This window comes from Pelobates fuscus, chromosome 5 (assembly GCF_036172605.1).
Source record: "Pelobates fuscus isolate aPelFus1 chromosome 5, aPelFus1.pri, whole genome shotgun sequence".
Taxonomy (NCBI): Eukaryota; Metazoa; Chordata; class Amphibia; order Anura; family Pelobatidae; genus Pelobates; species Pelobates fuscus.
The window spans coordinates 347,152,963-347,174,812 of record NC_086321.1 but is presented as its reverse complement, the minus strand read 5'-3'; the positions used below and the strand labels follow the sequence as shown (position 1 = coordinate 347,174,812).

Sequence of the window (21,850 nt, the reverse complement as noted above, 5' to 3'; positions counted from 1 at the left end):
GAGACTAGCAGACGAGGTTGTCCTAATCTACATTACAATGGACCAACATTCTAGACTAACAAAAGATTAACACCATAGAATCCGAGGACAAGTACACTTGCACCAGGGTGTTTATTTTCAAAGGACGCTATAGAGAAATTTGTGATTTAAGTTATTTTTTTTTATATATAAAGCATTCACTATCCCAGGGGACACACCATGTATTTCACACAATTTGGTTTTGAGAGATGATATTTATTCTGTAAGAAGGTACAGTAACAAAATATATAATAAAGATTAACATCAGTATTGCATACCCTTCTGTCCCAAGTTCATCACAAAATCTTTAAAATTTGCGATTAGTGCACTGATTTTTTCCTTTCTAAAGTGTGGATTTGGACGCGCTCCTTCCACATACCTTTAAACTATCCTGTGCTCAACGTCCTTGTTAATAAAGATTAAGACACCTCAGTTTTTCCACTTTGGTAAGGCAGACAATTCTTAGCCTATCCCGTATCAAAGACATTACTTATTGCAAAGTAGACGTCTTTTTACAAGATAAGACCTTGTGTCTGCCCTATAAGTACATCGTATACAATGGTAGAACAATTTCACAAGTGTCTATATTTAAAGAAAAAATTAAATTATAAATAGAAATTTAAATTATATTTTAATGCAAACTTCCTTTAAACAAAATATACAATGCATTGAGAAAAACAAAATAAAAAAAAAAATACAAGCCACAAACAAAAGTAAGGGCTGTTCCTGAAGAGTTTTGATGTGAGATATTGGCTCAGAGAGCAGTGCAACTGCATCAAGGTCTCCTATGCTTGCCGGGCAAGTCTTTTAAATATGTAAAGGGAAGAGTGCTCTATTTTGCAAAAAAAGGAATCTAGATGTGAGATGAATGCCATCAGTTTTCAAATGACACTTCAGGACTCGGCAAGGATTTATTCCTTTTTTACTCTGTTAGAGTAAGTCAAATTAGCAGTGCGATTAACGAAAAATACGATAAAACATGCAGTCAGTGGCTGTTCGTATGTGGCTGGCAAAAGTTTAAGGGGTATGGACTTTTTTGTAACATTGCACTTTTTAGCAAAGGTAGGAAAAATAGGCAACCGAAGTGACAAACTAAATTATTGCGGAATAATCGGCTTCTCATTTAAGGCTACAGAAATACTGAAGCCAGTAGCGTTGTTGTATGGTAACCAACAGGCTCCCTGTTGGTCACTACTCGAATCATGCTAGAATGATTTGTTATACCAGCAAGAAAATGGTGCTTGAATCTAGATTTCACTGCCCTTTGTGAAAAATGCCTACTTACCATGTGCAATGGAAATCTCAGGTAAGCCTCCATTAACTACCAACCAAAATATTGTGAATTGTGTTTTAGCAAAGAAACGAGGGCAAACAATCTATTCTTGGCATAAAAACACACATTTTACAAAAAAAAAAAAAAAAAAAAAAAGATAGATAGATGGCTCAGGAAAAGTTCCTCCATACATTCAAAGACTTACAAAATAAATTAACCAATGTTTGTACATCAAAATTAGGATATCAAAAACATATATATATATATATTTTAAATCTACCCATCTACTGGAGTGGACAATTCACATCCTCTGTCAATTTTTGGTGTTTTCAGTTCAAAATCCTGAGCTCCAACCTGCATGGGTGGTATGCAATGCTACTTTTGGCTTATATTCCGTCATATCAGATGATCAGCCACCATCTGTTAGCACACATGTGGCCAGCAGAGAGTGAATGGTCAACAGGCAATGAATGGTCTAGAACAAAGTTAGGCAACCGTTTATCACTACTGTGCCAAAACGAGTCTTTGAAGTCCCTAGTCGTGCCAGTCCTATTCTCTTAAATTAATGTGTATAAGTTTGTGCGTATGTTGGCTGTGATGTATTCTGTGTGAGCAGCACTTGCTGCAGTCACCATTAGTGCTGAATATTCAGTTGGCACAAGCAGATATGTGAAGAAGTCCCACTGGGACCCATGGTAGGCCAGCTCCTGGTTATTCCTCCAAGCTACACAGCTTGCATGGGTCTAGCAGCCTTGTGTGCCATGCAATGGCATTATGGCTGTAAAAGCAGTGTGGGATTCCTCAACATCTGAAGTGAGAAGGTTGTCTACCCCTGGTTTAGACCAACAACATGACTTTTGCAGAAGGCCATGTTAAGATTCTAGAACTCGTTTTTATGGACACACATGGCTCTCAATACACTGGTTAGTGTCTTAATCCATTGGTTTGCATCTCATTCCACTCATGAGGCACTTATTACATGAACAGATTCTAATTGTCCAAAAAACTGATTTGCTCTCCACTCTGTACAAGCTGCAGTGGTAATCGTGGGAACAAGGGTGGAGATAGTTCTTCATATGACCTTCAAAAAGGAACGAGTAAGAGGTTGTGTTCATAAACGAACAAGCTGAACCCAAAGACATTCAAAACCTGGGTGTTTGTTTTTCTTTATCTTCATGCACACCTGCTAGAGTCATGACAGGAGTACCGATTTCATCATCATCGGGTTGCAAACCGGAAAATTGCAGAGGAAGAGAATGCCTTAGTGCGACTTAAGGGGAGTGGGGGTGGGGTAGAGAAAAAAACAAAAACAAAAAAAATAAAAAAATAAACTACTTTGATGGAATGTTTTCAGTCGGCGTAGTTGCATCTTGATAAAAACTGTCAATTTGATCTTTGTATATCTTTGACACAGCTGGACGCTTCAGTTTCATAGTGGGGCCTGCAGGAAGGACACAAAAGTTTACTATTAAGGATTATGACAAGTTGTAAAAACAAATATTCTGTCCTTTGAACAGTGAATGCGTTTATGACTGAAGAATGCACTTTGTTATGGGAAGATCAAGGTATTTATTGGACTGTGGAAGTATGGGCATATAGAGGTAGGAATCGATTAAAATATCAAAAAGAGACATGTTAACTAAACCTTCTATTGGAATATCAAAATAATGCCTGTACTTCCTTTCAGGAAAGCGTAAAATCCCCTCCTCCCCCCCCCCCCCCAAAAAAACCCTAGCTTTTCAGATACAAAAAGCTCTATGATCACAACTGCATGGTAGCTGTACATACTGGGAGCACACATGTATCAATCTTAGGTAGACAATATTACTGTGAGCCTATTACAGGCGCACCCCTACTTTTAAGAAAGTCAGTCAGTCAAGTAGATCAGTTTGTGAATGTCTGCAATCTGAGCAGCCTGTATTCGTCAAGCACATGAATGCAGGCAAACTGGTTAGGAGGACATGGTACATCTAAATAAATAAAACTAGATCCTCACTCCTGCATAAGTCAACAAGATATATCTTTGAGCACACAACTGGGCTTTAGGTAGTTTTTAATGGTTTTACAAGAACAGGCTCTTCAATTATCATGCAACTGGTTTCCAACTCACCTAGCTCTCCTCCAGCAATGGTGAAGTCCCGGTCGAGGATAAGCCACTTCTGAATCTTCTGTGCATTGGAGGTGGATTTCTCATTTACAGCGTTTACAGTTTCCTGAATAGCTGCATACACTGCCTTGTCTTTGCCACCAACAATGTCAGACACACGCGTGGCCTTACTGCCTAATGCTCGGCAAAACTCAACTGCCTCTGTAGTAAGTTCATCTTCTGGTTCCCCAGAGTCGGCGTTCACGTTGCACTACAAGTGGATACAATTATCACACGTTAATCACAGACAGAGTCTTCATGTAGGCTTTTCCAAACACCCGACGTTCGTATTGCCCAAACACGTGTCAAGCAGAGTTGGTCTCTCTGTCCATCGTTACAACCATATCCCAGGACACGTCCCATCTGACAGCTTACCTTGAGTGTCAGCAGCATAGAAAGAAATTTCTTCTTGTCTCCTATTAACATGGCATTGCTGATTATTGGGGCTCGTTCCTTTAGAGCATCTTCAATGGGAACTGGAGGGATATTTTCTCCCCCGGCTGTAATGATCAATTCTGGAAAGTGGAAAGATACGTTTATAATAAAATACAATCTATACAGTTCACATTGACACAAGTGTACTTGAGTCATGTGGATAGCCAAAGTCTGTGGTTGGTCAAGAAAGGTGTTCAAGGTATGCAGTTATTACAGCAAGTTAAAATAAAAAATAAAAAGAACACACACAGCTTATCGATATCGAAAGTTTTTAAATTACATTTTAGAGGTTGCCCAGGAATACCCACGCCTAAATAACTTGTTTTCTGCACAATGCCTTCTAAAGAAATAGCCATTTAAAAAGGACACTGTAGGCACCCAGACCACTTCAGCTTATTGAAGTGGTCAGGGTGCAATGTTAAACATTGCAGTTCCAGAGTAACCGCAATGTTTACATTGCAACCCTTAGTCTGCCTACAGTGGCTGTCTAGTGGACAGCCTGTATAGAACTGGACCTTTGGTCTGGTATCTGACTGGACCTCCTCACGCTCTGCATGAGGGTACCCAGCGTCAGATTTTATTCCCCGATAGGAAAGCATTTGCTGCGCATGGGCATTAGCGACCGCTCTTTGCGAGCTGTCGGGAGGGGCAAAGCCAGGACCCAGCGCTGATGTCCCTTTTATTTACCGTGGTGGGGGGGAAACACGATAAGCGATACTGCCAGGAATACAGATTTGTATTCCTGCACTATAGTATCCCTTTAACATTTCAAATGTTAAACTGAAAGCTACATAAAAATGTGCAAATCTAAAAACATCAGTACCACATTTTAAGCAGATATTTTTCTCAGCTCTTCTTTCCTGCTATGTCTTACTTACTGCAAAACAGGTTCCCATTTGCAGGCTCAAATACGCAAATTATAAACAAGAGAAACAGTAGTTTGCAGACATGTATTCACAAGTCACCTTTTATTCGTCCGGTGATAAACAAGAATCCTTTGTCATCATGTTTCCCAATATCCCCAGAATGCAGCCATCCCTCCTTATCCAGTGACTCCACGGTCTTCTCTTCATTATGGAGATATCCCATAAAGACATGGCGTCCCCAGAACAGAATCTCTCCAGCTCCTTCATTATCTGGTTGATAAATATTTGTTTTGCACCCAGAAATTACTTTTCCACAGCTATTTGGAGGGAGAAGGAAAAAAAAAATGTCCAAGCTGTAAATAAATTAAAATGCTTTGTAGAAGTGTGTGAATTTAGTATGAAGGTAGGTTTAGCCCATCTTTGTTGTCATGCTTGAGAAGTACTCTGAATTGAGAGTCAGACCGAACATTTCATTATGTGTCCATGTGTTGGGGCTGGCTTACGGGAGGAGTGCGCACGCACCACAGACTATAAAATTCTACAAAATTACAATATACTGTGGAATTCACACATTCTCAGTCAATGTTGTACAGCACCTCATATGTGCTCAAACTCTTGGGAAATGTAATGTGATTGAAACATACCTGGTTTACATCGTAACTCCCTAAATAGATTACTATGGGGGGGGAAAGGCAGTTTAAAAAAAAAATAAAAAAATTAGAATTTAACTGTGCATCAAATTTTATAGTGAGAAATCTATATAGCGATCAGACCCTTGTAGAAAGTTGTATCCAGATAAGTGTGGTGTCAATGTTTGCTTGTTCATATACATTTTCAAATAGTATACCTAGAGACTGTATAACTGGGATGAACAAAGTGACTGCAGAACCTACCTGGTTATTCTAAAAGCATCAGGCAGGGAGATGGTATGAGGGCCTGAACTCTCACTCATCCCATACAACTCATATACTGGTATATTAAGGCTCAGGAAAAACTCCAGCGTGTCCTTTGTGATTGGAGCAGCCCCAGTGTAGCATTTTGTGCACCGATCCAGCCCAAGAGCCTTGCGCACCTTTTTGAAAACCAGCTTCTTGGCCATGTGATACTTCATTGGGTTGGGGGAGGCTCTGGATTGGGGAGAAACATGGTGGAGTGATATTATTCGATAAGACAACTTTCTGTTTAGATGTTTGTGAATACATATTACTACAGATTGCCCATGATACGTTAATTCATTACAGTGTTGAATGAAATGGTACTTTTAATACAGTGCCGATTCGGTCAATGCAATTTTACTGGGAGTTTAAAAATAAAAATATACAACATCCATTCTAATAAGAAAAATGGTGCCTTTTCACGAATATGTAATGAACTGTGTGAACTGTGAAACCTAAAGCATGGTGTTTAGGGTTTAAAACAGATTATTCTACATGTCTATTGGGGAGTCTAGATTTCCACCACAGCATTACTGTAATATTATATGCTAAATGGGATAAGCACTTTTGATAAAATGGCTGGTTATCTGCATACTGATCTACAACCTTCGTTACTTTATACCAGAGATTGTTTGTCGTGCTCAGTTGATAAAAGGATGTTAATCCATATTGTAAAGTGATTCCTAGGTTACGCGTTTCAGATGCTATAGAAGTGTGCATTCCATCTCTGAAACTATATACGTTAAGTTGGGAAGGGCAGGAGTTTAAACCAACTTAATCTCTCTTAAATAAACATTGGTGGCAATGTTTTTGGATATATAATTGCAGCGAGAAAGTAATTTTTGCCAAATCAGATACTCGAAGGTGGGAATTCATTTTTACATAATTTATTTTTTTAATCCATCTTCAAGGGGGGGGGGGGGGGGGGGGAGTCTATTCTACATGATGGTGCATTTATCACCACCCCGCTCCCCCTCTTTTTATACAAGTTCTTCCCGTCTTACCCATTCATTCTCTTCATGTTGGTCTCCAAGCCCACGCCTTTGGCCCAAGAGGCAACTTTGCGTTTGATAGTAGAAGACTTGGCCCCAATAGCCTTCATTTTCTCCTGCATTTTCTCCCACACTCTAGGTACGCCAAGGAATGCAGTGGGCCTCACCTCCCTCAGAGTGTTCGCTAGAGAGCCCTGAAAGAGTCTTGCGTTAATGACAAAGCATTTTATACAAGCACTGCCTTTTAAAGTAGACTGTTTTCTGGGTTGCCTTATTTAAATGTTACTCTTGTGCAGTATAGCTGAGGTTTTATGCATATTTTTTTCCTGCTTAGAAGACCAGGGTTTATTCCAATCCGTATTATTTACAAATGCAGTCAAAGCAAATACACTTTGAGCAGTAAAACTGCGTTTTGAAATCAAAAAGTAAAAGAAAAAAAAAAAAAAAAAATAGAGTTTGCATTACACCAGCAGAGGGCAATATCACTCGCTGGAGATACAGCTCTGGGTGAAGATATTTATTTACAATAAAACAGACCTAAAATGGGAGTAAAGTTACACTTTGCGCAGTTTTTAAAATCAAAGTTCCACTGAAAGAGGAGACATTCTAGCACATATCTTAATGTTACCTTAAGCGCATCTGGCTGTGCAAAGTACGTGGCTCCTCCGTACTTCATTGTCAACCAGATATCTATCATCTGGGCAGCAACATGACTCAAAGGCAAATAACTGATCACCACCTCCTGTAGATCCGTGGCCTCTCTGAGCCGAACAGTGTTGCCAGCTGCGGCCGCAGTCCAGGTGATCTGAAACACGAGATTCTGTTACTCAACAGGCTATCAAACTACAACTGTGAAATACAGAAAAATCTACCCCCCAAATCTTTTTAAATTGTCATCTTGCAAATCAAGCTACAAAATAGTCTAGGGTAGTATTTGTATCTCCTGAATCTTTGCTTGGGCCCATTTATACAAGCAGACATGACTTTATATAAAAGCAACTATTCCCTGTAGTCTTATTTAACGATATTTATAACGGTATGTTGCAACTTCATACATTAAAAAGAACAATTATAGTGTATAAAAATAAATGGTCAGCTTTAGTTTGCATAAAAGCCAAAGCAGCAGTCCTCCGTTACACAAGTCACAACCGTTTGTTGTTGCCAAGCTACAAGTAAACAAATATATAAAGCAAAAATAAAAAGCAAAGCAAACTGTTCTGAGTCACGAGAAGCCATCAGGAATGCTACACAATAGCTTGTTTTTGCTTTGTTCCAATTTTCAATAAAAACAGTTCAGAATATTAGCCTTTGTCACTACGGTCTCTATACATTTTTGGATAAACTTTTGAGACATAAAATAGATTTTTTTTCCCCCATCCTACAAGCTTGTCCAGAAGTTTAAATTAAACGGTCGGGGTTCGCTCCCGGTAACCTAGAATGTCAAAGTAAATCCCTTACATTCAGGGCTGTAATTACCACAAGGCAAACAAGGCATTTGCCTAGGGCGGCACTTTCAGGGGGGCGCCAAAAAAACGCCACCCTAAGCTCCCAAACAAATTACTTGTTTGCCTCGTGTCCTGCGGTTGTCCTTTTTAGGGCCCCCGAGGTGTTAGACTGTGTATCTGCAATTTAGTGTATGTCAGTGCGTGTATCAATGACGGCCTGTGTCTGTCAGTCAAAAAAGTGGCCCTGACACGAATGGGGAGGGTGGCAAGTTTAGATTTGGGGGCGCCTGAATTTAATTGTGCCTAGGGCAGCACAAATCCAAAACACACCACTGCTTACATTATCATGGCTCAGCATAACGCCCTTTGGTTGGCCTGTGGTCCCAGATGTGTAAATCAGGGTGCAGCACTGGTTTGGCATCTGAGAGTCGATGATCTGATCGAGCTGTGCGTCTGCAACATCCTTCCCTAGCTGCATGAAGTCCGCCCACTGCAAATGGAGGGATACAAGAAGTTTTTAAGAGACAAAAAAACAAAAAACACTGAAACACCTACCTACCATGGTATAACAAATGCCTCAAACTGGACCTTCTTAAATAGAAAGTTTCATCACAACCCCCCACCCCCCCAATCAAGTGTTTTGAAGAAATTAATAAACAGAATATCTTTATTAAGGAGGAGAAAGGTATATCCTGTTTGTAAACAAGTGTGTGTAAAATAAATAAATAAATAAATAAATAAATATATATATATATATATATATATATATTTTTTTTTTTTAATAGATCTATTATCCCACGGTGGTTAAAATGTAATGGTCTATATTTTAGGGCACGGTTTGCCGTTTGGATTTATTGTGGGAATCTTTGTGGGGTTTTACTGCAACCCTTTTCATTATAGTGAGCGCCTTAAACATCCCCTTTTCACAATTTATAAAAAAAAAAGAAAAAAACAGGCTAGATATTTTCAACACAATAGTATAAAACAGCACATTTGCTGTTAATGTCAAAAGAAAAGTGGGACAAACATTTCAGTTAGATGATTTATAGCACGTTGCACACATTTCCACTAACATGCCACCGGTCTGCATGTTCGTAAAGCGTTATTTTTAGCTGAAAAAGGAAGCAACACTTCTACATAATTTGTGAGTTCTGTTAGGAGAACTATGGTCAATGCTTTCATTTACGGGATTGCTTTGTGTGCGGAATCTTTTTTTTCCACATTTTACAAATAAAACGTTCTACGACTCCCTGGCTGTCTGGGGTTCCCCTGAGACAATAAAAGACAGGCACTTTGCCTGCCTTCAGCTGTGTGCATGCAACCCCCCCCCCCCCCCCCATTGAGCAGTGTGTTAATTAAAACCCACACACAGACACTGGGCAATCTATGGCAGAAAAAGTCCAGGGAGGGGAGGGCTTGAAGCAGAAATTAGCTTTGCAACTATTGCAAGGCAATTTACACATATCCCCAGCCAAAAAAAAAAAAAAAAAAAAAAATATATATATATTTTTATTATTTTATTTGTGTGTTTTTATTCTTGTTAGGCTGGTTAATACTACAGTTCTTTGAAGATATTGTGGGCTACATCTTTAACATTCTTACAGCCATTATGCTAGCAAAGAGTCATGGGAGATTTAGTCAGCAACACCTGACGTTTTTTGCCGCCCCCTGGAAAATGCCGCCCAAGGCAAATGCCTTGTTTGCCTCGCGGCTAAAACGTCCCTGAGTAAGAGTCAATAAATAAGAATACCTTTTATATTTTAGCAGGGAGAAGCAAGATGAATTGTTACAGTTGGACTCACCAACCGTGCATACAGATTTGTGATTGTGCACATGTAACGTTAGTTTTGTTTTATGTATTTGGTCTTGTGGTTGTGCTATAGCTATTACTGCTGCAAGGAGTAGTGGGAGTTTGAGTGCAGGGCTTACATTTTGTGTTTAAAAAACAAACTACACTGCATGTTTTCTTTGTTGGTAAATCTAACTTTATTTCACTTTTTATTTAAGTTCTTTTTAAATGCAGTCTTCCTTTAAAATTCTGATAAAAACAATACACACCGTGTACAGATTGGGCCTCTTCTCTTTCAGCTCATCCTTGTACTGAATAATTGCCTTTAGATGAGGCAGCTGATCTTGAATCTGAAACACGAAAGACAAAGTTGTAAGAAAAACCAGCATTCTACGGCAGAATTTTCCCGCCTATTCACAACATTCTATTTGCAGAGCTTAATAAAGATCTAAATAACCACCAGATGCAACAGTTCTATATTGCGGTTCATCAGGATGTGGTTCAAAGTCTCACAGAAATTCCCTATGTAGGTTTATGGGGGAAATTTGAGCGTGCAAATCAGCAGACTAATAACTGCTCGCATTAGGACTTCTGTTTTAACAGACAGACATTGAACATTTATTTTGCAAATGTCTAGCTAACAAACGATATGATATACATTTGCAAGATCCAGCACGCTTATTCACAAAACAGCAACTTCAATGCTCACAGATTTCAATAGTTGCTTTTTTTTTTTTAAACAAACACTTAATCTAGGCAAAAACAATGGGTGTTTACAGTATATGAACACACCCACTAACCCATGTTAATTGATTAATCTCCTAAGATTAGGCATTGTGTTGCTATAATACTAGCAAAAAATAGGGTAACATTGAAGTTGTGGCAGGCTTATGCAATGTATGATCTTATACGGACTAAACCCCCATTATTTGTACCTAGGAAAAAAACAAAACTATTGCATTCTCTGAGCTTTGGAGTTGCCGTTTAGTGAATGAGCATACTGGATCCTATATGTTGTATGAATTGACCCCAGCAGCACCCTATAATGTAAGCATGTTCAGGCGAGTACAGTCCCCTTGGTTTCATATGTGGCTAGTTCCTTGCAGTCAAACTATGAAGTTTACATGAATTTGTACAAACAGTCTAAAAACTTCCTAGTTTTAAAGATCTACAGTGAGTTTGAAGCAGACTAGTAATACAAGTGTGGGGTGGGCAGAACCATTGCATTCTAGCAGCAAGTCAACCTAGGCAGGGCTAACATTACAGCAAGTCATTTTATAGAGAAGAATGACCAATTTGTTTAAATATACATTCTTTTGAAAAGGGCCCTTGACTGTTGCTACAGAGTCCACTCTGTTTTGAATACGGTTTATCTTGCACTGCAACAACCAATGATTTTCTGGGTTTTATGTTCTTCAATACTCAATGTGCTGCACTTAAAAACTTAAAAAAAAAAAAAAGGGGGGGGGGGGGGAGAAAAGTCACACGGCACTTTTTTTTTCTCCTCCCTCCACCACAGTGAGACAAATAACCCACAGTGATTCATACACCATACATTGCACACCTACCTGAAGGATTTTTTGAAGCTGTTTGTGATTCTCTACCACAAGGATGTTTGCCTCGCAATTCTCAGCAACATAATGGCAAGCCTCTGCAGAATTTGTTGTATAGATCCCCACGGCAAAGCCTCTAATAAAGCAAAAGATGAGGGACGGGTTTAGTAGGCAAGACAAACCACAGAATAAAGGTTCTAGACAGTTCTAGACTTAACACTGCTAAGCATTCCTACAGAATCCTATTAACCTTGCCCTGTTTAGCGACAAAACAAAACAGGAAATCTGTAGAGAACAGTGACAACTTGTAAAGATTTTCCACATTATACTGCAGAAAAAAAATAAAATGCAACATTTACTTAATCTGTATGAATTAGAATACCACTCATGCCCAAAGTTATAAAGGCTGAAGTCCTTATTGTACCTAGCCTCTATAATCTAATCTAGCAATCATCATCTTATCTTCTGACTCCTTACCATATCAGTGTTTTGCCTTGACCCAAGCATTTCACACCTCTACACAATCTCAGGCAAGATAAGAAGTTATGCAAGTGAGCAATAATCCATAAAAATACAGACAATACAAAAATGCCCCTCTCTCTCTCTCTCTCTCTGATTCAACAAGTTGTTACCCCATTTAATATTAACTAATTCCCAGTAGTTCATGCAAACCATCGTCACATTTTGGATATACTGTAACAAAAGCAATACAGCTTTTAAAACCCAACCACTGTCAATATGCTCATTGGAAACGCGCTGGAAATGTAGATGTAAATTTGGATTGTTTAGTGAGCCCTTGACAATCATGCTTCTACTACTTGGAGTAAGATTTTACTTTGCAAGCAATGTGCTCTTTGTCTGCTCACATGCATTCTAAAACCTCAAACTAATGGTTAGATTGGGCAGTCACGTGTATACGCTTCAACAAAAAGAACACAGTGGTTTGGTTTTATAACAGGAAACAATACACATTTATAGCAAAACAGATTCTTGTCACATTCATTTAATATCGCCCTGTGAAAAATTGTAAGTAAATTTCAAAAAAAAAAAAAAAAAAAAAAAGTCGGTGAGCATTAAACGTATTCATCTACAGAAAAAATTTAACTTACCCAGCAAGTATAGATGCCACATCTGCGATAAACCACTCTGCAGAGTTAAATCCCAGAATGCCCACACCATGGTACCTCTCCAAACCCAACTGTAAGAGACGAGTGTTACTGGCACCTACTTCAAGCATTAGGGAAAGCGCAATATCAGGAGTTGGAGGCAGATGGTAACGTGTTCCTTACCTTGATAAAGCCTTTGGCTGCTATTCTGCACTGTTCGTAGTACTGTTTGTATGTGATTGTATTCCACTGGTCACCCACTTTGGATGCCAATGCTACGTAATCCCCATATTTGGAAACGGATTCCTGGAACAGCTGGTGGATGGTGATCGGAGGCAGGCTGGCCACACCAGATTCCTCCATCCGCAGTTGAACTGTGCCTTCCCTCTGAGAAGTCCACAACTTCATGTCAGCGGTGGTTGTGCTGGAGGAGACAGCACCTAGACAGTTGGGGGCAAAATATCCCGTTAGAACTGCAACTTTGCAGATGCAATCTTGCACATTTGTGTGTCTGAACTGTACCTCACAATAGACGCCATTAACACTACCACCTCTGCCTTCTCATTTTATAAAAAGGAGCACAACATTTTTTTTTTAATAAACTCAACTTTTATTTCACTGTGGCTGAAGTGCACATAGATGACACTGTACCCTCTATAACATGCCATTTTGTATGACAGACCATACTTATACTTTGCTTAATTCTTCAAATAGGTTGACCTTTTTTCCTTTGAGACAGTTACAGTGTCAGTTAGAGCAACATAAGTAATGAGTAAAACAACTGCTAGGCAACAGTCTTTATTCTGTTGCATGCATACAAGTAGATTTTTAGACAGGTGAACCGCTTTCTGGAGTAACTAGGTAGACAGGTAGACGATTGGACACTTATAATATAGGATTATGGTCATTAAATCAGCTTAGTTAATTCCATAAACCCTATAGTCATCCAGGCAACATGACCGCAATATTTCTACATTTTTGGCAACATAACATACCCGACTTAATATGCATGTTGCAAATATCTACACATAAAGGTAAGAAAATGCTGCCCGCCATGCTGGGCATTGGTTAGATCAGAAAGTAACCCATGTTCTGGTATAAAACAGCTGTGCCATGACAGAAGGTAAAAGAAAACTGGGATGGAGATTTAAACATTTGCAGTGTTATCCGTCTGCAATTCAGAAAGATTGACATGCAAGATATGCAGAGCTCGCGCTATATATACACACACGAAGACAGGAGCACTCTCTTGGATTTCCAAAATGTATTTTAAAAAATCACCACCTCTACATCAACGTTTCGACCCTTCAGGGTCTTTATCAAGATAAAGGGTCGAAACGTTGATGTAGAGGTGGTGATTTTTTTGAAAATCCAAGAGAGTGCTCCTGTCTTCATTTTTGTTTATACTATTGCTGGGAAGCACCCGGGTACAAGTTACTGGTGTATAAATTTGTTTCAGGTTGAGTGCCAGAGGTTGGTTGGTTGGATACATACATACATATTATATATTCTGAACAGTATATTTAAATATTCATTTACAAAACATACTTTCTGCCAGAGGCTAGAAACCATGGGGCTCCGGTGCGAAACTTGCAGAGCGGAACTTTGTGGAGGCACTTTTGTTTCCACTACTCTGACAGGAAGTGCTTAATGCTCTCATTCAGCACTTCCTGTGAAACTGCAGTCTGCTCCACCACCCTATAAACAGTGACCGGCAGGAGGACAGTGCCGTGCGCTCCCCTGCGACTGCACACCCTGAAGTTATGCCAGTAGGCACACCAGTCACAGGGGTCGACAGGTTGGCTGGGCACCCTGGTGTGACAGGCCAGTTACAGCTGTGACCATGGTGGGCATGCCACTCCTTGTAGCTGTATGTTTGAGAAATATTTATTTAACAGTTATTTACAATGTAGCTATAAGCACTTGGGATTTGAATTCAAACGCCTGTACAGAGCAGAGTTCTTTCCATTAGAAAAAAAGTATTTTGTGCAAAAATGCGTGTGAAATTTACGCACCAATGAATGGCCACTGATTGACAAGACTGATACAAGAGAAGGGTAGAGGGGTAAACCATTTGCAGAAATGGAGAGGTGTATTTTAGCACAAGGCAGCAGAAATCCTTACATCAGCCTCAAACAAAATTGCATGATTAACAACCTTTGTACATACCATCTATCTTGGCCACATCTTTGGTCTCGCTACGATCAGTATGTTGCGGTGTGTTGGTGGGCTTATAGCTTGCATTGCTTGTTGCCAATGTGTTGTGTACACTTTCCACCTGAAAGTTGATTGGACTGTAAAAAAAATAAAAATAAATAAAATTACATTATAAGGAAAATAGTCACAATTTGGACTGATGAGAGCAACCAGACTGACATGGATATTGTGATGCTAACCCCTCACTAAGGGTTAATTGACCTGTGTAGGGAATTTATTTCATAACATTTTTAAAGGCCAAGCCCTTCAAATGTTTGCAAAGTACGATTACCATGCTTTGGCTGAGCTTCATGGGAATATCACATTAATTTTTAAATTTCCTTTGGCATTTCCCCTTTCTTACCGGTCCCTAGTACATCCTTAACCCTTTTACCCCATCCTCTCCCCTCACAAATCAAGTTACCTACCTCTAGCTCGGCATCTTCTCTCTCAGCTCCACTCTACTAGTGGAAGTATTTGTGAATGTAGGGGATGGGATAAGAGATCAGAGTTCAGCCACTCACAATATACAGCTACCAGTGGAATGGAGTTTAAATATTAAACTTCAGTAAGGCTAAAAGCAACACTGCACAGATAGCTTGGCCACATGGTACAGGTGCACGCATAGGTGGCCCCACCCTCCCGCGGTCAACGCCACTTTGTGTCAAGACCAGTGAGCAACTTATTTTACACAAGCCCCTTCAGATCACAAATGCTTACCTTTGATTAGAGGACACCAGAATATCATTCAGACAGACATCATCATCGATGATTTTGGGATGCTCTATGTAGTCTGTACTTGCAGCAGTTGTCACCATAGCAGACATGTCTGAATCACACTGTAATGTCACTAAAAAAAAAATTAAAAAAAATTATTAAAAAGTTACTGTTTTAGCTAAATTATACCAAGCAGACAGTGTTTGCATCACAAAAAACAAATACATTTGGCATGAATGTATATTATGGATTGTCCCTTAAGAGTCTAAATAGAGCAATTCAGTTGAACAACAAGGCATAGGCTGAGGGGAGGCCAGAACCTCGAGTGAAGGTGAAGACGGTCAGAGTAATGTGTGAAATGCCAAGCTTCTTTGAAATGCTGTTGAGGAGATGGAGGGGGGAGAAGGATGCATTTCCAAAACAATGTTCAAGGGGCAAGGTAGTTTAAAAGGCAAGAGATCGGTTTAACCCCTTAAGGACCAAACTTCTGGAATAAAAGGGAATCATGACATGTCACACATGTCATGTGTCCTTGAGGGGTTAAACTTTTTTTTTTTTTTAAATCCATAGACTAGTTTTTACTACAGAGTGTGTGAAGAAGAAACTGGATATTACTAGATTACAAACAACAAAAATAAAAAAAAATCTGTTAGGCCAGTGGCAAAGTAGTCAGAATGTTTATTTTTACCATGAAACAGTAACTTAGCAAAGTTAATATTTGTTTACACAACAGTGACAGTTAGTCGTTACTAGACTCCATACAGGATGTGTACTCATGACAGGCACTACTACAGTAGTTTATTGGACCAACTCCTTTTTAATATAGGTAGTTTAGCTGTAATACACACAGGCTTGAGATAGAAAATACATTAGTGATAGTCAAATAGACCGTTGTAAACGCCAATAGTTTTACAACATCACTGTTGTGGCCAAGACATGAAAATCTACTTTACAGACCTACATATAATGCAATAACATGTCAATATAAATAGCCAGCAAAAGCAGACATTTAGCCATGAGGCAGCAGGATTAACATTTTCTGTAATAAAGTCCCAAATAAATATATTTCTTATTTCCACTGACAAAAGGGGGGGGGGGGGGGGAGGGGGGAGGGAGAGGAATAACAGGCATCCTTTAAATACTACTATTTGAACAGTTACTTTTCACACTAGTGGTGTAGATTATTGAAGGCACCCTTTAGGGGTGAGGATATGAGATGTCAGTTTAGAAGCAGGGACCTTGCTATTTATATGGTCGATTGTCACTGGTCATTTGTCACTTAAGGGAAGGGAGGGGTGGGGGAAGACAACACAGGTGGGTGCACATTCTAGCTCACACACCTTAATATTGTACAAAGGGTGTGGGGAACAGGAAAAACCCTTAGTGCCCTAATTTAATTAAATTAAACCCACAGCATTAGATTAGGGAAATGGGTGGGTGGGCAGTTTCCCGCTCGCCTTCCAAGATCATTTACTGATCAAATACACACTGCTACCCATAGCTTCCTTGATGATATAGAAATAAATATTTTTTTAATTCAGGGCCATTAAGGAGGATATTCAGTACCTTCCCACCCAAGGAAGTCATGTGATTAATGAACACCCATCTCTGGGTTATTCCAGGTCAGACAGAATTTGGGACAATTTGGCAATTGGAGAGCTCCAAATGGGAGGCAATTTAAAAAATAAAAAATGTAATTTAAATTTCTCGTTTCTGGATTTAAAAAAAAAAATAAAAAAATAATCTGCTCCTGAATTGTCTTCGTGTCTAATAAACCAAGTGTTTACACGCTAAATGCAGGTGGCAGCATTTGCAAACCTGTGATTAGATTAACATGATGTAAATCATATAGAAATATAAAAATCGGCACCATGTATTTCACAAGGTGATTAAACATGTTCTACATACAGATTCCCTCTGTCTTCCATAGAATAACAATGTCAGTGCCACACAGATTCCATTTTAAAGCTGAAATCTGGATCGAATTCTGTTTAACACAGTGATACAGGTTAGCTAAGATGTTAATCACTATACACCCACCCCTGTTTAAAGGACACGTGTACACTGCTAGACAGATACATGGCTCCAATATTAAGGACTAATACACCCAGGACTCAGGAGGGATTCATTGAAGCCGGTGTAACGGTTTTAGGATACTCACACAGCATCTTGGCACACGCCTATATTATCCTGAGCTTCCTCTGCAGTGTGATCCTCGCCTCTCTAGTAGAATGGCATTGCTACAGCCAACCCCAACAGGAAAACACTAGTGATGTGACATCAGCGATCAGGTTATCTGTAATTGGAGGCTGCTCATCAGCCCACAACACCATCTTCCTTATATGGCTGCAGCGTTAGGGGTGTGTCCACCCCCCCCCCCCCCCCCTCACCCCAACCCCCCATTTAAAGTGTACACCGGGTGTTCTCTTCGGAAGACACGCTTGGTACATCCCAGCCCTGCATTCTCACTTCCTCACAGCTGCGATGCGCTCAGTGGAGGTTACTGTCGGTCAGGCTGAGAATGAACCAACATTCTAAAATCTGGGCAGGAAGCCATGGCAGCAACAAGCATCACAGGTGCAAGGGTGGAACAGCAGCAATGGCAGTCAGGGATACATTGTAACCAGGTTAGAACGTTTAATAAACCCACTCTGGGACCTGGCCAGGCTGGCAGAGCTCATACACCATAGGGGGATGTTCATCAAGGGAAAAACCAGGCTGGGAGATGAGATGCAGTCACCATGGAAACAAATATCTCAACGTTTCGCACTTCACACCCAGAATAGCACTTTTTTCCCCGGATGACATCCATCCATTCATACAATTAGTTCAGCTATAATACAGTTCTTTCAGAATTTGGTTTATTATTTCTACAAATTATATACACCTAAGAAACCCTACCCCACCCCAGATGGCCTCCTTCAAAGACAGAATTGCAAAAACAAAATAAAATGCCAAGATGCCATGCAAAGCGATACTATGGCAATTGCATTAGAAGCAATCTCATTGTAGAGGTGGGCTACAAAAATGTATTAAAAAAACAAAAACAAACAAACAGAATAGTGAATTCTGGGTACGATTTTTTAAATTAAAATTTGTCTTATGTAGCGCAATAGAGTTTTTTTTCTAGGAGGAGATTCTGTGGTTTCATTTGCACTACATGCTTATTCTTTAAATAATTTAATCATGAATGTCACTTCTAGAAGAGAATGGTTTTCCTCAGTTTAATGGGATGTAAAGTACAGCCTATTTAGCATGCTCACTCTATTAGAACCTAGTCGGCGGTCATTTTAACCACTTAAGGACCAAACTCCTGGAATAAAAGGGAATCACGACATGTCACACGTCATGTGTCCTTAAGGGGTTAAAGAAACTATCGCACTCATAACTTCATCTCAATAGATTTTAAAAATAATTAAATTCTAATAATGGCTGTCACTGACTGTCTAAAACCAATCAGCTAGTGCCAGGAGCCAAGCAATGGCTCCCCATTAACAAAATGGCTTGAGAAATATACCTATTGCAGCCTTTGCAACCCCCACCCCTCCCTTGCATAGACTGTCTGTGGCTGTCCAGTCAAACTGCTCAATGATAATTCATTGCAAGGCAGGTGGGTGCTCCAGACAGTTTGTGAAATTTAAAGTTGGTGGGGTAGTTCCTTCCCCCCTTAGTTTCTCGGCATTTGTTTACAAACAATGTATAGATGGCATTTAAAAATTTCAAACACTAAATCAATAAGGGCATAACAGGTTCACTTTAACTCTGACGCACCGTTGGTCACTTGGTTCACTTTAACTCTGACGCCTTGCATGAGGATGTCCAGCATTTTCAAAATCCCCATAGGAAGGGACTGATTCAATTATGTTCCCCCATCGCCTTGATGTTGGGAGAGACCAAGCCAGCGCGGAGGGACCTCACCGCTGGAAACCGTCAAGTGAAAAAAAAAAAAATATATATAGTTTTTAAACAATTTAGTCAAAAGTAAGGGAGGCCAGACCGTTCGTGAATTGCATAGGGACACTTTAGAGTTAGGAATACAGTTTAGGATTCCTAACACTAGTGTTGCTTTAAAGTTCACTTTACAGAGCAGGCGATACGCTGCAAAGCAGGTGAACGTCTGATGGAAAATTAGACCCTTACCGGGTCCCCGCCGGCAGTCACGATCCTGGTCTTGGCACCTTTAGTGTCCCTTTTACTCCTAAATTACAGAGAATTGCACAGAGAGACTGCAGTGGCGTGATCTATACACTAACTTCATTAGGCTAAAAATTGTTTTGAAGACTAGAGTATCTTTTTAATATACATAGATATTAGCAAGAAAGATTTGTTTCAGTAAATACATAAAGTGTTATTAATATGCAACAGGGGGCATCATTAGACGATGGCATATTACATTGTGCCACCTATACCAGACCCTTCTGGTCTCACACATATAGAGCAAATTCTGGATGGACTTTTTTTAGTCTTGAAGAAAAAAAAAAGTTTTTATTTAACTGTGAAAGTCGTACGAGTGTGAGAGGTTACTCATTACTTACAGTCACGCTGCAGAGCTAGTCTATAAACAAGTTAATCACAAGGGCAGAATAAAACATGAGAAACTGAGGAAAAAACATGACTTTATTTCATCAGTTAAAAAGATAAACAAACTTATCAGAGCAATTGACAAATGTAGATAAAAAGCCAGGGTCAGAGATTTCTCTGCAGGTTCATCTGACGCATTGTGTGGAGGGCACCTGATTTTGGTTGATTATCACCTCACAGGGAGGTCTGATCACTCCCCATTTAAACCCCTTCAAATTCTTTATATGAATTTTAAAAATGTTCATGGACGTAAATATAACCGAGTTAAAGAGGATATTACGGAAGCACATTATGTCAATGAAACCAGTTTGGCGAGAGATTAACTTTTGCTTTATTAAAAAAAAAAAAAAAAAACACACAACAGTAATTTCTCTGTATGCAATAACAAGTTTCATAATTTTATTTAAAAAAAAAAAAGTAAATTTAAATTGCACCCAGTACCAAGATACAATAAAAATCTAAACTGAGCAATGGACAGTTCTAAAGAAACAATGTGTCTTAGAAGATAACAGTGCACACAGCGGATAATCATTGTAATATACTATGGTTTTCATTTTTTTTTTTTTTTTTTTTTTTTTTTTTAAATAGTTTGGCAATACATTTTGGTATTATTACCACAACAATTAGACCAGTTTTATATTTACTTTTTATTTCTGGATATCCTACACATACAGTGTGGCGAAAGTAACCTCGCCACTGGTTCTTGGAGGGGCCTGCGGCAAGCTTCTTGCCCCAGGACTATGGCCCATGTATTAGACCGTGGTAAGGCTTTGATTGTGCCTTTTCCCTTATACGGTTCGTTAAATGGGGCTTACCCAACGGATTGTATTTATTCTGTTCAGCTACGGAACCATTAAACCACCCGTAAGTTGAGTGTGCAGCTCATTACCCTTATTAACACTTCTAAACCGCAACTTAATGGGGAATCGGCTGGGTGGTCGTCGTTTGTAATGTTTTCTGTGCCGAGAGAAAATTTAGTTTAGTACAGTTCCTGAGTCAATTATTTCAGGCACAGGGGAGGGATTATCCTGTTTTGTGTGGGAGTGTCCTGGACCTGAGAGCCAATGTAATAGTGTGCATGTTTTTACTGTAGTCTTCTCTCCGGTCCAGGGGGAGTGCCCCTTGCATGGGGACTGGCATATAAGGCCAGTTGTGGCTGCCAATAAAAGAGTTCTTGCCTACCCTCAGAGTCTCATAGTGTGTGGGAATTGCTATATCACTCTACTCCCCTGGGTTATAATCACCTTGCTCTCCTCTAAACTAGGAGAGGTCTACCCACTGGGTCCTGGGTGGGTGGAGGACAGCAAGACCCCAACCAAGCTGTAACACTGGAAGTGGGGACTATGGTGGTTATGGTGTTCGGTGCTTATGGTACTCAAGGATCACTAGGAAGCGATTGGCGGAGGCACCTAGTTGGGTTGCCAGGCAATCCGCCACACTGTCTCGCCCCATAGCTACCACAGCACATGTGTGTTGGTTGCAATGGTAACTCCCAAGCAGATGCAGATATTGAATACAGAGCGCACATAACATACACATTTTTTTTTCTTAATTACATAAACCATCATGGAGATCTATAAAGAAAAAACACAATTATATCCTGTGAGTGGGGATTGTACCGCTCCAGGTGGCCAATAGAGATGATGGAAGGCTCTTTAATATACCCCTTTCCCATTGTCCATTTCCAACTGAATTTGCTTATTTTTACATCACCTTTACGAATATCTGCATTGAGCAATCAGTGCTGAAAAAACTACCAACATATATCTCATAGAAGGATTGTATTGTCTGATGCTGG

General features: G+C 39.7%; 1 protein-coding gene across 2 annotated transcripts in view; it reads right to left on the bottom strand.

The window, feature by feature from the left end:
* Positions 1 to 229: 229 nt before the first annotated feature.
* The window catches only part of ACSBG2 (acyl-CoA synthetase bubblegum family member 2), a 32,264-nt gene continuing 10,643 nt past the window's right edge, over positions 230 to 21,850 (bottom strand). Inside the window, exons 1-15 of one of the 2 annotated variants that reach the window (XM_063455859.1) lie at positions 17,633 to 17,795; positions 15,475 to 15,604; positions 14,728 to 14,852; positions 12,742 to 12,998; positions 12,562 to 12,650; positions 11,468 to 11,588; positions 10,169 to 10,249; positions 8,451 to 8,600; positions 7,294 to 7,470; positions 6,678 to 6,859; positions 5,632 to 5,865; positions 4,838 to 5,055; positions 3,813 to 3,952; positions 3,402 to 3,648; positions 230 to 2,732 (exon numbers count right to left, since the gene is read on the bottom strand). In XM_063455859.1, coding sequence (XP_063311929.1) covers positions 2,623 to 2,732; positions 3,402 to 3,648; positions 3,813 to 3,952; positions 4,838 to 5,055; positions 5,632 to 5,865; positions 6,678 to 6,859; positions 7,294 to 7,470; positions 8,451 to 8,600; positions 10,169 to 10,249; positions 11,468 to 11,588; positions 12,562 to 12,650; positions 12,742 to 12,998; positions 14,728 to 14,852; positions 15,475 to 15,604; positions 17,633 to 17,639 — 2,268 coding nt within the window. In that variant the 5' untranslated portion in view covers positions 17,640 to 17,795 and the 3' untranslated portion in view covers positions 230 to 2,622. Of the gene's footprint in view, positions 2,733 to 3,401; positions 3,649 to 3,812; positions 3,953 to 4,837; positions 5,056 to 5,631; positions 5,866 to 6,677; positions 6,860 to 7,293; positions 7,471 to 8,450; positions 8,601 to 10,168; positions 10,250 to 11,467; positions 11,589 to 12,561; positions 12,651 to 12,741; positions 12,999 to 14,727; positions 14,853 to 15,474; positions 15,605 to 17,632; positions 17,796 to 21,850 lie in introns of those variants that run through there. The other variant, XM_063455861.1, reaches the window with a different exon arrangement.